Consider the following 17,475-nt stretch of genomic DNA (forward strand, 5'->3'; position numbering starts at 1 on the left):
AGCGACCCAAGCCAGGAATTAAACCTGGGTCCCTGGCGCAGTGAAGCAGCAGTGCTAACTACTGCGCCACTGTGATTCTCTGACAAGAGAAGCCCAGTCCATCACACAAACAAGCCTCCCAACCATTGGCTGTCTACACTTTCTGCTGCCTCGGAACAGCAGCCAGCATAACCAAGGACCCCACGCACCCCGAACATTCCCTCTTCCACCTCCTTCCATTTGAAAAAAAGATACAAAAGTCTGCAGTCACGTACCAACCAACTCAAGAACAGCTTCTTCCCTGCTGCTGTCAGACTTTTGAATGGACCGACCTTACATTAAGCTGATCTTTCTCTACACCCTAGCTATGAGTATGACACAATATACTGCACCTTCTCCTTTCTTTCTCCCTTATGTACTTTATGAACAGTATGCTTTGTCTGTGTGGTGCAAAAGAAACAATACTTTTCTCTGAGTACCAATACATATGACAAGAATAAACCAAATCAAATCAGATTGGAATCAGACAGTTTACATGCACCAAGATTAAGCTAAACATCAATCTCTGGGTTATAAGGTCGGAGAATTTAGCGGCCAGCTAAGTCTTCACTCACTGCAGTGGGATGGGACAATCCTGCCGGAGTGAATGATGGTAATGTTCCAGTCACTATTTAATTGTAAGTTATTACTGTCGCAAAATGAGACAAAATGCCCAAGTTTTGCTACTTGGTGAACTGTAGCGATGATCCTGAGGGTACACAGGCCCTGATAGATCACCAACTCCACTGCAGAGTAAGGCCAGGGGAATAAGGCAGGGTCCACATAGCTAGTCAGGATTTAGTGTGCACAGGGTGCTCTCTGGGATCTTTGTCTGTTTTGCACATGATTGGGCCTGTCACAAGGCCACAGTGGTCTCCCTTTCCAAGCTGCTCACAAACAGATGGCAGGAATGCTGCTTGGGAGATGCTGTTGTCCCAACCATTGGTACAGAAAACAATGTAAACTCCTTCAAAGTGAACCTGTTACTGCTATGGGATGTCTAGCATGTGTACATTAATCCATACCCTTACCAGGCTTCCTCAGAGAGAACCTGGATCAAAATCCCAATCGACATTTTTTTCTGGTTCACCCTTGGTGTTTTAAAAATTCCTGCCTCTGGAATGGTGCTGGTGCCTTCAGGGCCCAGACATCCCCTTGTGTCTGGCTCCGAGCGGAGTGTACATATGGTGCCCATTTCCTTCAGTGGATCGAGCTCCCACAGGAAGTGCAACCACTGCCAATGTGAGCTTAACGCGGTGCTTTACACTAATTGCTCCCAGACTACACTTTCCGCTTCACACTAACCATACCGTGTGCGAGTTTTACCATTCTGCTTTAACTGCCGTTATTCCAGTCTTGCCTTCAGCTGTCTCATCGCTCTAATGACTTGCTAACACAGTGCATCCCACATGAGGAACATTACTGGTAAGGGTATCCAGAGAGAGAGAGAGAGACAGAGTTTTTGGCCTCGCGGTGGCTTGCCTCTCGCGGCAGGAGGTGGTGCACTGTTCACCGGTGTTGGGATTCTCTGGTCCTACCTCTGTCGATGGGATTTCCTACTGAATCCATCCCACGCCACCGGGAAACACGCAACAGGGTGCGCTATCGACAGGATCAGAAGATGCCGCTAGCATGAACAACCAGGGAATTCCGACCACAATCATTCCACCAGCACAATCTCAGAAAAAGACCTCTGATGGTGGAATTCACAGTAAGAAGTCTCACAACACCAGGTTAAAGTCCAACCAGTTTATTTGATAGTAAACCCACAAGCTTTCAGGGTTTGCTCCTTCATCAGGTGAGTGGAGAGGTCTGGAGAGCATATAAAGGCACACACAGTTTACAGAATACTGATTAGAATGCGAGTCTTTACAGCCAACCTGCTATTCAAGTCTTAAAGATGCAGACAGTGTGAGTGGAGATAGCATTGGGCATAGGTTAAAGAGATGTGTTATTGTCTCCAGACAGGACAGTAAGTGAGATTTTACAAGTTCAGGCAAGTAGGCAAACCCTGAAAGCTAGTGGGTTTACTATCAAATAAACTGGTTGGACTTTAACCTGGTGTTGTGAGACTTCTTACTGTGTTTACCCCAGTCCAACGCTGGCATCTCCACACCGGTGGAATTCACGGCAGGGAAATCCCACAAGTTGGTTCAGGAGATGGGATGAGAGTGTTTCTTTCTACACAACTTTGAAAGCCCTCACTTAAAAAGGGAAGCAAGTCTTAAAAGGAGGAATACCGTACAAACAGGAGTCCTGATAACATTGAAAGAGAACTAAATGAAGCCAAAATGTAAGTTGTTCAAATGCTAAAGGTGACTGTGGTTTACTTTGACGAACTGATACGACTCAGACTGCAATCCCGATAAGTCCAACTAAACGCAAGATCCAAACATTTGTGCACAAAACCATTTCTGTTCACGATACATTGTGGAGGTGATGTGGTGCAGTGGGTAGCGTCCCTGCCTCTGAGTCAGAAGCTCTGGGTTCGAGTCCCACCCCAGGACTTGGTGTCCAAGGAAGGTGTGTTCATAATGCGGTCAAACAGGTTGAGTGCGTCAACCTGAAAATCCTTCCAAACGCACCAATAGCTGGGGGTAAGGGTGGGTGAGATTCCTGGACAGACACACCTGATAAGGGGTAATACCCCTCCAACTATAAGCGCCTGGCAACAGACTAACTTTATAGAGATTTATAGAATCCCTACAGTGCAAAGGGAGGCCATTCAGCCCTTTGAGCCTGCACCGACATCCTGGGCTCTATCCCCGTAACCCACGTATTTACCCTGTTATGACATTACTGTTACTAGACAGGTGGTGCTCGACAGACTGGAGGGGGCTGATTGTGGACAAGTCCCCAGGACCGGATGGAATGCATCCGAGGGTTCTGAAAGAAATGGCGGAGGTTATAGTGGATGCCTTGGTGGTTATTTTCCAGACGTCGCTGGATTCCGGGGAAGTGCCGGAAGATTGGAAAACGGCTAATGTTATGCCGTTGTTTAAGAAGGGTGCCAGGCAAAAGGCGGGGAATTATAGGCCGGTTAGTTTAACGTCTGTGGTAGGTAAAATGTTAGAATCCGTCATTAAGGAGGAAATTGCAAGGCATCTTGAAGGGAATTGCTTGATAGGGCAGACGCAACACGGTTTCATTAAAGGGAAGTCGTGTCTGACAAATTTACTGGAGTTCTATGAGGATGTGTCTAGGGCAGTGGATAGAGGAGAGCCGGTAGATGTGGTCTTTCTGGATTTTCAGAAGGCGTTTGACAAGGTACCTCACAAGAGGTTATTGCAGAAGGTCAGGGGACATGGAGTTGGGGGTAGGGTGTTAGCGTGGTTAGAGGATTGGTTGTCAAATAGGAGGCAGAGAGTGGGGGTCAATGGGTGCTATTCGGATTGGCGGTTGGTGACTAGTGGGGTGCCCCAGGGGTCGGTGCTGGGGCCTCAGCTATTTACCATTTATATAGATGATCTGGAGGAGGGAACTGAGTGTAGGGTGTCGAAATTTGCTGATGACACCAAGATTGGGGGAAAGGCAAATTGTGCGGAGGGTGTGGAGAGTCTGCAGAAGGATCTAGATAGGCTGGGCGAATGGGCCAGAAAATGGCAAATGGAATTTAATGTTGGCAAGTGTGAGGTGGTCCACTTTGGTAGGAAGAATGGTAGGAAGGACTATTACTTACGTGGCGTAAAACTGCAGCAGGTGACGGTGCAGAGGGACCTCGGGGTCCTTGTGCATGAGTCGCAAAAACCCAGCTTGCGGGTGCAGCAGGTGGTCAGGAAGGCGAATGGGATGCTGGCCTTCATAGCGAGGGGGATTGAATATAAAAGTAGGGAGGTCATGCTGCGGCTGTATAGGGCATTGGTGAGGCCGCAGCTGGAGTACTGTGTGCAGTTTTGGGCGCCGCACCTGCGCAAGGATATTTTGGCCTTGGAGGGAGTGCAGAGGAGGTTTACTAGGCTGATACCGGAGTTGAGGGGGTTGAGCTATGAGGAGAGGCTGAATAAACTAGGCTTGTACTTGTTAGAGTTTAGAAGAATGAGGGGAGATCTCATTGAGACGTATAAGATGATGAATGGGATGGATAGGATAGAGGTGGAGAGACTCTTCCCGCTCAAAAAAGACAGTAGGACTAGGGGGCACAGCCTCAAGATAAAGGGGAGGCGGTTTAGAACGGAGTTGAGGAGGAACTTCTTCACTCAAAGGGTGGTGAATCTCTGGAATTCTCTGCCCGTTGAAGTGGTGGAGGCTGCCTCGTTAAATATTTTTAAGAAGCGGGTTGATGGGTTCTTGATAAGAGAGGGGATTAAGGGTTATGGGGAGAGGGCGGGAAAGTGGAACTGAGCCACGACAGATCAGCCATGATCTTATTGAATGGCGGGGCAGGCTTGAAGGGCTAGATGGCCTACTCCTGCTCCTATTTCTTATGTTCTTATGTTCTTAATTTAGCATGGCCAATCCACCTAATCCATTGATATTTGGACTGTGGGAGGAAACCGGAGCGCCCGCAGGATACGTGGAGAGAATGTGCAAACTCCACACAGACAGTGACCCGAGGCTGGAATTGAACCCGGGTCTCTGATGCTGTGAGGCAGCAGTGCTAACTAGCGACCTGTTCCTGGAATGATTAGCTATGGAAAAATCTGTGTCATTCGGTAATAGGAATCACCACGCAATAAATATTCTGACTAAGAACAATTTTAGAAGATTAATTCCATATAATTTCCTTCCAAACAAGAAACAATCTTGAGGCTTTAACCTAAAACAATACTGAAAAGGGATATTAACCGTGCACCTGGAGTACGTGGAAAGATTCTATTCCTTTACCTTGAAAGTAGCTTTTTTTCGTTTGGAGCCTGCTTTTTCATTTCTGCTTTTAGCTTTTCCCTCCTCATCTATTATTTCACCCCCTTCGCCTTCACTACTGGCATCTGCTGTATTCCCTCCCTCTCCTTCTGTCTCTGACGAACTCTGTTGCTGTATTGCCTGAAACAGAAAGACAGTAGGATGGTGAAACATGACTTAACGATGCCGTATTGAACGCGGCCAAAAAGAACAATCAACTATTACAGGTCGCATGTGTAATTTTAAATTTACATTGGTCTTAGTCCTTTCTGATGGTTAGATCTACTCCAATTCCTTCTGCTAAGTGACACTCTTTCTAAAGAAAAGTTGGCCTTTGAGGGTGAACCCATGGAACTCTCCCTAGTTCAATATAGGCATTGCCCAATAAAGTGACCTCATACCGATGGGTGTCGTTCTTTTGAGATTACTCAGAATCTAAATAATTTACTGACGCATGTCAATACATAAAGGGAAAATGTTGGGAAAATGGCCTTAGAAAAATATATGGAAAGACCAGGATAAAAGCAAAACTTCAGATGGAGGGTCATCCAGACTCGAAACGTTGAACCTACTCTCTCCCCACAGATGCTGTCAGTCCTGCTGAGATTTTCCAGCACTTCTGTAAGGAAAGACCAGCGCCTTTCACAACCTCAGGATGCCTCAGCGTGCTGTATAGTCAGTGAAGTATTTTTGAACTGTAGTCATTGTTATAATGTAGAGAATGTACCACTGATATCTGCACAGTAAGGGTTCACAAACAACGATAAGCTAGTGAGTGGGATAGCTTGATCTTGGGATTGGACATAGCTCGGCACAACACTGAGGGCCGAAGGGCCTGTACTGTGTTGTAATGTTCCATGTTTCCACGTTAATGGACATATAATCAGCTTTGTGGCATTGCTGGGAGTGGGATAAATGTCGACCAGGACATTGTGGATAAACCCTCCACCTCTCCATTGAATATGGTTCATAGGATCTTTATCTTCACCCGAGGGGATACACCAGGCCACCTTCTAATGTCCCTTCGTAAAAATCATAGCCGACAGTGCAGCAATCCCTCAGAATGGTGCTGGAGTGCCAGCCCACGGTTAGGAGCATGCCACCTGGAATCATATTTTCCCTTTAAGTGAGTTAGTGAGTTTTCTAACTGACCACAAAAATATTTGGTGACAAAAAGTTATCCATCCATAGCTCAATCTGTTTCGCCAAACCATGAGCTTTGAATTCTCCAGCTAATATTGATCTATATCTGCTAAATTGTGCTTCAGAGTCGAAGCACACTCGATGGGCCAAATGGCCTCTCTCTGCGCTGTAGACATTTTATGGTTCCATTTTCAAAATGTTTACATGAGATTGAAGTTTGTTCCTTTAAGACTGCCAGTTAAAGGACACACTTTGATCGTTCCCTGCATTTTCTGGATGCTTGATCTATTTCTATTTCAAGGTGATTGACACACGAATGGCCCAATCAGATACTGGGTGGGGTTTTCCACCCCTCCCCCACCCCGTGGCATATTAGATGGTGCTGGAGGCGGGATCTTCAGGTCACACCACTGTCAACGGGATTATCTCCCATTGTTCACTCCCTCCACCATTAGGGAACCTGCGGCAGTGGGGGAGGTCACCGTTAGTGGGACTAGATTATCCTGCCAGTGGGAATGGCTAGGGAGTCCTGCCATTGAGTTGCTTGGCTCAATAATGTCACATTCTCGGTGTTACAAGTTTAGGCAAGTAGGCAAACCCCGAAAGCTTGTGGGTTTACTATCAAATAAACTGGTTGGACTTTAACCTGGTGTTAAACCTGGTGTTAATGCTTTCGCTTTTCAAGACTGACAGTAACTCGATGGATTGAGGGAGGGCTGACTGACAGGTTCCAAACTTTGAAATTTGACCAGTAAAGCAGGTGGAAAACAATGTTGCTTCTCCTAATGAGCAATATGATTGATGGAGCAAACAGATAGTAAATGCAAGGGAACAGATAAAGTGTTTAAGAATAGAAAAACATTTTTAATTCAAACAATTTGGACAGCACGGTGGCACAGTGGTTAGCACTGCTGCCTCACAGCACCAGGGATCCAGGTTCGATTCCTGGCTTGGATCACTGTCTGTGTGGAGTCTGCATGTTCTCCCCATGTCTGCATGGGTTTCTTCCAGGTGCTCTGGCTTCCTCCCAAAGTACAAAGATGTGCGGTTAGGTGGATTGGCCATGTTAAATTGCCCCTTAGTGTCAGGGGGACTAGTTAGATAAATGCATGGGTTATGGGATAGGACCTGGGTGGGATTGTGGTTGATGCAAACTCGATGGGTTGAATGGCCTCCTTCTGCACTGTAGGGATTCTATGAATTTAAAATCCAAAGATTTTACATTAAAAATTCATATATTAATACATTGTTACTTGTTAGAGGGTTACACTCCTTATGATTATGTTGCACTTTACATGGAAATTCTGCTTCCCTCTTCAATTTTACTCTGATCTCTTGATTTCTAACTCAAGGTCACCAAACTTATTTACAATCACTCTTACAATCACATCCATGCACAGTGGATCCAATTTAGACCTTAATTACGCTCCCTCTTCCCCTCTTTACTATTTTGTACACCAGTGCTATGAGTCTCTCCCGACTCCTTGTGTACCTTGTTTTCCTCCTCTCATGTTACCTCATGGTTCCCACACCTCTGCCAAATTAGTTTAAACTGCGCTGAACGGCACTAGTGAATCACATCATGGGGGGCCTGGACCCCTGATCTGTATACGTTGTGTCTCTCCTAGGACTGGTCCCAATGTCCTAGGAATGTAAGACCCTCCCTCCTGCACCAACAACCTTCTTTCTCTATCCTCCTATTTCTATCCAAGCTGCTGCGTGTGGGAGGAACCTGGAGATGACCACCTCTGAGGCCTTGCTTATTGCCTTACTCCCGTGAAAATTTCATTCCTGGGAGGTGGGCATGACTGCTAAGGCTGGCATTTATACCCTTGCCCAACTGCCCTCAGGAAGTTAGTGGTGAGCTGCCTTCTTGAACTGCTGCAATCCTGATACATTCACGGTGTTTTTCCCTCACCCCCTCCTGCAGTGGGTTTGATTCTGAGTGGGTCACCAGGCTATTTTAGAGGTTTGTAAATGCATTTTTTTTTAAAGAGTATCTTCACGCCCTCATTTTATCTTCTGGGGATAAGTGGGGGAATTGGCAGGGGGATTCCTGGGCTAATTATCAACCTGTTGAACTGTGCTATGAACACTCCTTCCATGGCCAACAGGTCCTGGCGTTGGACTTGAACCCAGAGCTTCTGGTCCAGAGGTAGGGGTGCTACCCACTGCGCCACAAGGCCTCCCATCAATTGCATTGATATGAAACCAGACATAGGCCGGACTAGGTGAAGGTGGCAGATTTTCTTTAATGAATGAGGTGGGTTTCTGTAATAATCCAATTGTTTTATGAACATTGTTAATGTCACAGTGCCGTGGGCTTGAGGCTGCACTCTCCAGAGGAGCCATCACTCTCATCATATTCACAACTGAATGCTGTCGGAGAATGAGATGCTCTCAGTGGAAGTCTGCTACCTACCTGGTCCTCCTTGGGCATCCGGTTCCCTCTCTGTCTGAATATCCCTAAACTATGGCCACCCCCAGAAATGTGCTATCCTTGTAGCTCTCAGTCTCAGCAATGCACCACCGTGATACCAGCTGATGCCCAAGCTCCGAGACACAAAAAGTTCAAGTGACTCCAGCTAACAACACTTCCTGCCTAATGAGGTTGTCCAGGATACCAAACACCTCCTTGCGTTCCTACATTACAGGATGTGCCCTGTCCTTCATCTATTGATGAGACCAACTAAACTTAACAGGAGAAACCTGAAGACTTCTGAAAGGTTGATGGAGAAAGTAACTCGACAGTCAGCATCCTCTCGTATGCTGCCTATGTTTATATCGTTTGCTTACTGATGCTCACACTCATTCTGCTCTGCTCCGCAAGTACCTCAGTAACATGCTCCTTACTATAGAGCTTGCAAATTGGCAATTAACTACCTGCTTGTGTATTTCATCACTCATCGCACAGTAATTAGTACTGCTGCCTCACAGCACCAGGGACCCGAGTTCGATTCCTGGCTTGGGTCACTGACTGTGCGGAGTCTGCACGTGCTCCCTGTGTCGGTGTGGGTTTCCCCCGAGTCGTCCAGTTTCTTCTCACAAGCCAAAAGATGTGCTGGTTAGGTGCACTGGCCATGCTAAATTCTCCCTCAGTGTACCCTAACAGGTGCCAGTGTGTGGCAACTAGGGGATTTTCACAGTAACTTCGCTGCATTGTTAATGTAAGCCTACTTGTGACACTAATAAATAAACCTTAAACTTTTTTGATGGTTCTTTGTTGATTTGCTCTCTCTCACACGCAGCCGAAGGATAATCATAGAATCATAGAAACCCTACAGTGCAGAAGGAGGCCATTTGGCCCATCCAGTCTGCACTGACAACAATCCCACCCAGGCCCTATCCTAGATTACACTATGGGGTAATCCCACACAGATCTGTTCCCAGTAACCCTGAGTATTTATCCCGCTAACCTACACATATTGGGACACTAAGGGGCAATTTAGCATGGCCTATCCACCTAACCTGCACATCTTTGGAGTGCGGGAGGAAACTGGAACGCCCAGACGAAACCCAAGCAGACATGGTGAGAATGTGCAGACTCCACACAGACAGTTACCCGAGGCTGGCGTTGAACCCAGTTCCCTGGTGCTGTGAGGCAGCAGTGCTAACCACTGTGCCACCCATTGAAATTAGACAGTAGACCTCCTGTCTCATTTTCCTCCTGTCCCTTTGCTAGCTGGATCAATTTTGTCAGGGCAATGAGGAGAATTGGGCCTTTGGGATCTGGGCTCAGCTCTGGCACTGGAAGCTTGCCTTCATTATTATAACATGAACCAGGGCCCACCTCTCGGTCTGGGCTCTAATCTCTTCAGTCCTGGGCCTGAAAACAGGCGCCAGGTGAAGTTGGATCTACACTCCTATGATTGTTTATTTGCTTTGCTGATAAAAGTCATGCCAATTCAACATGGAAGATAGTCACTGCAATGGAACCCAAAGGACAGTGAGGTATAAGTGATAAAAGGTTCCGGAAACTGCGCCAAAGAATGGGACAAGAAATGTGCTGCAGGAGGAACGCTGCACATCAAATGAAAATAGAAAACTGACATGACTGACAAAATATAAAACTAACGAACAGAAAGCAAAAATTTCCCAATAAGTTCATTTTCTTTTAAACATTACATGTCATTTATTTAATTTTGATGTTGTTGTAAAACAGATTAAACTCGTATTTCAACTTCTCTTTTAAACAGAGACTTGCCTCAAGCTATAGAACTGGTAAATACTCGTCAAAGTGTGCTATCTGGATTGTAGCAATGAACTGGGTGCTAAATATAACCAATGCTGCTAATAGTGCTTCTCAAAGTAAACCAGGTTTAACGGGCCACTGTTTAATATAGGCAAATGCATCCAGGTTTACTCAACTTGCACACTGTCCCAACATAACAACTGAAACTGTGGTCAAGCACCAGAGAGAGCAGGTGGGCTTCAACAGGTGAACAGTGCGAGGGCAGCGCAGTGCCCTAGTGGTTAGCAGCGCTGTCTCACAGCGCCAGGGACCTGGGTTCAATTCCTGGCTTGGGTCAGTGTCTGTATGGAGTTTGCATGCTCGCCCCGTGTCTGCGTGGGTTTCCTACTTGTGACACCAATAAACAAACCGACACTTAAAACTATTCCAGGAGGGTGGCAGGAGAAGGTCACTTGGGTAAACAGAGCAGGCTTGGTTGGAGGAGGCAGAAGATGTCCGCCGCGGTAATGTTTCCTGGAGTTGGCCTGGTGTCGAGCCACAAAAGGTTTACATTCTAGCCAGGTAAGTGCAACATGACACCCAGAGTTCAGGCCTCCAGTGTGCCCTCAAGCCAATTGGTGGGTTAGATGGATTGGCCAAATCAAGTTACCCCTTAGTGTCAGGGGGATTAGCAGGGTAAATATGTGGGGATTATGGGGAAAGGGCCTGGGTGGGATTGTTGTAGGTGCAGGCTCGATGGGCTGAATGGCCTCCTTCTGCACTGTAGGGATTCTATGATTCTAAATCCTCATACACCCCTGCAGCATTAGTGTTTATATTTAACAACAGCATATTGCGAAACCTTTGCCAGATGGATAGGATTGAGTTTTCAGCCAGATAAACTCGCTGGTGGGGTAGATTAGCTGTTGGTTAAAGACACATTCAATTTTCATCCCATGTTGAAAATCTACCCTGTGATATTGTGGGCACTTCCCGCTACTGAATTATGCTGTCTTGGGATGCTTTGAACTCGTACAGTGATCTCCACTCTTTGAATGAAATCCTCCGCACTCTTACCCGTGCATACTCACACATGTACAATTTCACAGAATCACACAGCACAGAAGAGGCCCTTCGGCCCATCAAATCTGCACAGACATACAAAAAAACACCTGAACTCCCACCTCATCCCATCTACTTAGCCCAACAGAATCACAGAAGCATACTAATTTCATTAGTAGGGAGGGAAATCTTGCGGGCTGGTTGATACTTTCTAATACTGTCAGATTGAAATTAGTTGTCTCTAGTCTTGTGGCTTTATACAACGTGAGAGTACATCACAATTGCAACATGAAGAGAACTCTACACGGTTGTTAATTTGTCACTTATCGCTGTTCGCTTCTTCTGTGCTAAATATTGACTCGTGCCTACTTTTTCATTATATTTAACATCCAGCAGGCACTACATAGTCACATTGCCTGACAGAAATAATTACAAATCTCCCTGATCTTCTAACCCAGAACCAGTGCCAGCAAGTGTTAAATAGAGATTTCCTTTCTTTAAATATTTGTAAAGAACACATTGTTCATGACATTTTCCACAGTAGAGCTGCCACAACATTGAATAATGTTTTGTTGATTTGTATAATGTTCTGTGCCCATTTATATTCACACCAGAAGAACGATACTGAGACTTGGGTGGGTAAAATTACAAGTAAGATAAACTCATCCTTAGGTGGGTAAAATTACAAGGAGGGATTGCATAAACCTGGTGGTCTTACTCTTGAACATACAGCATTGAGGGCTGATCTTATCGAGGTGGTTGAACTGTTTAAATAATTTAAAGTTTTAAAGTTTATTTATTACATTAACACTGCAATGACGTTATTGTGAAAATCTCCTAGTCGCCACACTCTGGCACTGTTTGGGTACACTGAGGGAGAATTTAGCATGGCCAATACACCTAATCGGCACATCTTTCAGACTGTGGGAGGAAACTGGAGGAAACCCAAGGAGACATGGGGAAAAGGTGCAGAGTCCGCACAGATAGTGATCCAAGCCGGGAATCGAACCTGGGTCCCTGGCGCTGTGAGGCAGCAGTGCGAACCACTGTGCTGCCTTAATAATAGTAATAAGGCATGTTGCCTCTCACCTACTCTCTCTAAAAGGACTTCAAGGGCTGTACTAGTGGGGCATCCTCAGCTAAGCTTCTGTCTCTCCTTCTGCTGCCACAATAATGACTGCCTTCATGCCTTCAGATCAGGCCCACACTTTCAGAGACACAGCCATACTGCATGCCCGCTGCTGCTAACTGACCGCCAAACCTACCCTCCAGCCAATTCGCTGCTGAACACGGGGACAGTTACAGACTATGGGGGGATTTTCCAGCCCTTCCGACCAGCAGTATCTTCCAGTCCTGCTGAAGGCAATCCTCAGCGTGTTCCCCAATGGCAGGATAGGTGAGCCACACAAATGCAGTTGATGTCAACAGAACCGGAAGATCCTGCCAGCAGCTGATGACGAACCACTTCTGCCACCAGAAAACACACTGCGGTGAGACCGTAAAAAACACAGCTGAGACACACCGTGACAACATCCCACTCCCGCTGTGCCCACCCCAATCCCACCCTGAAATGGTTCCAACCAATAGAAAATCTTGTCCTTAGTTGAATGAACTGAAGGTCATGAGGATAACCCCAACATCCCTGGGGTTACCATTGACCAGAAACTCAACTGGACTCACCATATAAACACAGTGGCTACCAGAGCAGATTAGAAGCTAGGAAAACTGTGGCGAATAACTCACCTCCTGACTCCCTAAAGCCTGTCCACAAGGCACAAGTCAGGAATGTGATGGAATACTCCCCACTTGCCTGGATGGGTGCAGCTCTAACACTCAAGAAGCTTGACACCATCCAGGACAAAGCGGCCCGCTCGATTGGCATCACATCCACAAACATTCATTCTCTCCTCAGTAGTAGCAGTGTGTACCTTATACAAGATGCACTGCAGAAATTCACCAAAGATCCTTAGACAGCACCTTCCAAACCACGACCACTTTTATCTAGAAGGACAAGGGGCAGCAGATACATGGCAACATCCGCACAGACACTGACCCAAGCCGGAAACTGAACTCGTGGCGCTAACCACTGTGCCACCGTGCTGCCCTGGTGGGTTTTAAAGAGGGGAGAAGGATCCAGGGAGGCGATTCTCGAGCAGAAAGCCAAGCCAGCTGAAGGCATGGTTGCTAATGTTGGGCAAAGAGGAGAGATGTAAAAGAGATCGGAGTCTGCAGAGCGCAGAGTTGGGGATGAGAATTTTAATATTTGAGAGAGATTGTGGGACTAACAGGCAATGAGGACAAGGCTGATGGAATAGTGCAGGTTCCCCTCCAAGCCACTCACCATCCTGACTTGGAAATATATCACCATGCCTTCGCAGTCACTGGGTCAAAATCCCGGAATTCCCTCCCTAACGGCATTGCGGGTCAACCCACAGAAGGTGGGCTGCAAAAATTCAAGGCGGCAGCTCACCACCACCTTCTCAAGGGCGACTCGGGATGGGTAATAAATGCTGGCCAGCCAGCGACACCCATGTCCCATGAATGAATAAAAAAAAAGTGAAGGAATGGATGATTAAATACTGGATAATTCACTGTGGTCTTTCTTCTCCTGGAAACATAGTTCTTTTGAAAAAAAAAATCAGTCAGGCCAGTGCTAATGGTAGATTTCTGTTAGAATGGCAGTATTTATATTCGCCCTTTGCTTGATCATTTTAATTTTGAGTACTTAACTCATTTTGAATTACAAGTTGAATTTAAGACAGATTGAAAAGATTTTTTGGCCTGTTGGAGAATCAGGGGATATGGGGCTGGCGATGTTGTTGCATTAGATCAGCCATGATCTTATTGAATGGGAAAGCAGAATCGAATGGCCTACCCCTCTCCTGAACTTTGTGTCAATGTGTTCTTAATATTTGGTGCATTATACATAGCTATGAATTATGGCTCAATTGTGAAATACGACCACCAATTAAAAAAACACCAGGAAAACAAAAGGTAGACTGTGAAGTATACATGTTTACAATTCCATATTGTTTCGGCATTGCACTGGACCTCAATATTCTTTGCCTGCATTCGGTAATACTGGACCAGGTTCTCCAACCTTGCTCGCAGTTGGGATTCTCCAGTCCCGCTGCAATGAACGGAGACTTGGCTGAGCGCCAAGTTTTCCATTCTCGCTGGCAATGGCAGCTGGACGTGAATGACCAGAGAATTCAGGCTATAACATTGCCAATAATCTGCCTAATGCACAGGACTACATTATTAAAACAGTGGCGTACCCAGTTGTAGTCACTACCTGATATCCCGTGAACTTGACACCAGGATTGTTCTCGATCTCCCACAGACCTTCGTTGAAGCCTTTTCGCTTGTTAGACTTCCCAAACTTATCTTTGTATTCTTTGTACGGTAAAAGGTCTTTTGGTCCCAGAAAGGCACTGCAACGGAAAAATTCAATACTTGATCTCAAACGATTTTCAACTAGCTTCACAGATGAAATAAAGTACGCATCAAAACACAATGCCACAATATAACACGGACTGATTCTCCCACAGGCATATCCTGCAGGATCGGTCAGTTAGCCAATTTTTCATTCATTTAAATAAATGCCTCCCCTAATCCCCTGACCAGGGGCAAGCTCATGACAAGGAGTGCTCAATAAGAGCACCAACAACATTGGGAACAACTTTCATCTACAATGTGCCTTTAATGTCAGAAGAAAAAGCCTCCAGATGCTTCACAGATGTTCAAGGAAAATATGAACAGCAAACTAAAAAACAAAGGGTGAAGACTTCACAAGTAGGTTTACAAGTAGGACTCGGGTCTGTGGTAGGTAAAATGTTAGAATCCGTCATTAAGGAGGAAATTGCGAGGCATCTTGAAGGGAATTGCTTGATAGGGCAGACGCAACACGGTTTCATTAAAGGGAAGTCGTGTCTGACCAATTTACTGGAGTTCTATGAGGATGTGTCTAGGGCGGTGGATAGAGGAGAGCCGGTGGATGTGGTCTTTCTGGATTTTCAGAAGGCGTTTGATAAGGTACCTCACAAGAGGTTACTGCAGAAGGTCAGAGGACATGGAGTTGGGGGTAGGGTGTTAGCGTGGATAGAGGATTGGTTGTCAAATAGGAGGCAGAGAGTGGGGGTCAATGGGTGCTACTCGGATTGGCGGTTGGTGACTAGTGGGGTGCCCCAGGGGTCGGTGCTGGGGCCTCAGCTATTTACCATTTATATAGATGATCTGGAGGAGGGAACCGAGTGTAGGGTGTCGAAATTTGCTGATGACACCAAGATTGGGGGAAAGGCAAATTGTGCGGAGGGTGTGGAGAGTCTGCAGAAGGATCTAGATAGGCTGGGCGAATGGGCCAGGAAATGGCAAATGGAATTTAATGTTGGCAAGTGTGAGGTGGTCCACTTTGGTAGGAAGAATGGTAGGAAGGACTATTACTTACGTGGCGAAAAACTGCAGCAGGCGACGGTGCAGAGGGACCTCGGGGTCCTTGTGCATGAGTCGCAAAAACCCAGCCTGCAGGTGCAGCAGGTGGTCAGGAAGGCGAATGGGATGCTGGCCTTCATAGCGAGGGGGATTGAATATAAAAGTAGGGAGGTCTTGCTGCAGCTGTATAGGGCATTGGTGAGGCCGCAGCTGGAGTACTGTGTGCAGTTTTGGGCGCCGCACCTGCGCAAGGATATTTTGGCCTTGGAGGGAGTGCAGAGGAGGTTTACTAGGCTGATACCGGAGTTGAGGGGGTTGAGCTATGAGGAGAGGCTGAATAAACTAGGCTTGTACTCGTTAGAGTTTAGAAGAATGAGGGGAGATCTCATTGAGACGTATAAGATGATGAATGGGATGGATAGGATAGAGGTGGAAAGACTCTTCCCGCTCAAAAAAGACAGTAGGACTAGGGGGCACAGCCTCAAGATAAAGGGGGGGCGGTTCAGAACGGAGTTGAGGAGGAACTTCTTCACTCAAAGGGTGGTGAATCTCTGGAATTCTCTGCCCGTTGAAGTGGTGGAGGCTGCCTCGCTAAATATTTTTAAGAAGCGGGTTGATGGGTTTTTGATAAGAGAGGGGATTAAGGGTTATGGGGAGAGGGCGGGAAAGTGGAACTGAGCCACGACAGATCAGCCATGATCTTATTGAATGGCGGGGCAGGCTCGAAGGGCCAGATGGCCTACTCCTGCTCCTATTTCTTATGTTCTTATGTTCTTATGTACATTAACACTGCAATGAAGTAACTGTGAAAATCCCCTAGTTGCCACACTCTGGCCCCCGTTCGGGTACACTGAAGAAGAATTTAGCATGGCCAATGCACCTAACCAGCACATCTTTCGGACTGTCGGAGGAAACTGGAGCACCAGAAGGAACCCATGCAGACATGGGGAGAATGTGCAGACTCCGCACAGGCACTGACCCAAGCCGGAAACTCATGGCGCTAAGGCAGCAGTGCTAACCACTGTGCCACCGTGCCGCCCTGGTGGGTTTTAAAGTGGGGAGAGGGATCCCACGCTTGTTCGCTCTCCTTGACTGCGGCTAAAATGTGAGTGTTGGCTGAGGGCAGAATCTGTCAGTAATGCCCCTCATGGTCCAATAGCTCGAGGCAATTCTCGAGCAGAAAGCTACGGCAGCTGAAGGCGTGGTTGCTAATGTTAGGCGAAAGGAGAGATGCAAAATTCTGCAGAGCGCAGAGTTGGGGAGATCGTATGACATGAGTCCATCAGGGAATCGGCTTGTAGAGAAACAGTGAGAGAAGGAAAGGCCATGAAACAATCTAAACTCAAAGATGAGATTTTTAATATTTGAGACAGATTGTGGGACTAACAGGCAGTGAGGACAAGGCTGATGAAAGAATGCAGGGCTGGACATGGGGGGTTGAGTTATGGACGGCGCGGTGGCACTGGGGTTCACACTGCTGCCTAACAGCACCAGGGACCTGGGTTCAATTCTGGCCTAGGGTCACTCCCTGTGTGGAGTTTCCTCGTTCTCCCCGTGTTGCGTGGATTTCCTCTGGGCGCTCCGGTTTCCTCCCACAGTCCAAGGATGTGCGGGTCAGGCTGATTGGCCATGCTGAATTGCCTCTTGGGGACTGTCGGGGGGCATTAGGAGGGTATATATGAGAGGGTTCCAAGAATAGGGTGTGGTTGGGATTGTGGTCGGTGCAGACTCAATGGGCTGAATGTCCTCCTTCTGCACTATAGGGATTCTATGAGTTGAGTTTCACAGAGACAAAAAGAGCTAACAGA

The 17,475-nt window shown here is 46.8% G+C and overlaps 1 protein-coding gene across 1 annotated transcript in view; it reads right to left on the minus strand.

Moving 5' to 3' along the window:
* hdgfl3 (HDGF like 3) overlaps positions 1-17,475 on the minus strand; it is a 118,547-nt gene that overhangs the window by 17,162 nt on the left and 83,910 nt on the right. Inside the window, exons 3-4 of the mRNA XM_080214250.1 lie at positions 14,532-14,670; positions 4,843-5,001 (exon numbers count right to left, since the gene is read on the minus strand). Coding sequence (XP_080070376.1) covers positions 4,843-5,001; positions 14,532-14,670 — 298 coding nt within the window. The remainder of the gene's footprint in view (positions 1-4,842; positions 5,002-14,531; positions 14,671-17,475) is intronic.

This window comes from Carcharhinus amblyrhynchos, chromosome 28, assembly GCF_965287045.1.
Source record: "Carcharhinus amblyrhynchos chromosome 28, sCarAmb.v2.hapA, whole genome shotgun sequence".
NCBI lineage: Eukaryota > Metazoa > Chordata > Chondrichthyes > Carcharhiniformes > Carcharhinidae > Carcharhinus > Carcharhinus amblyrhynchos.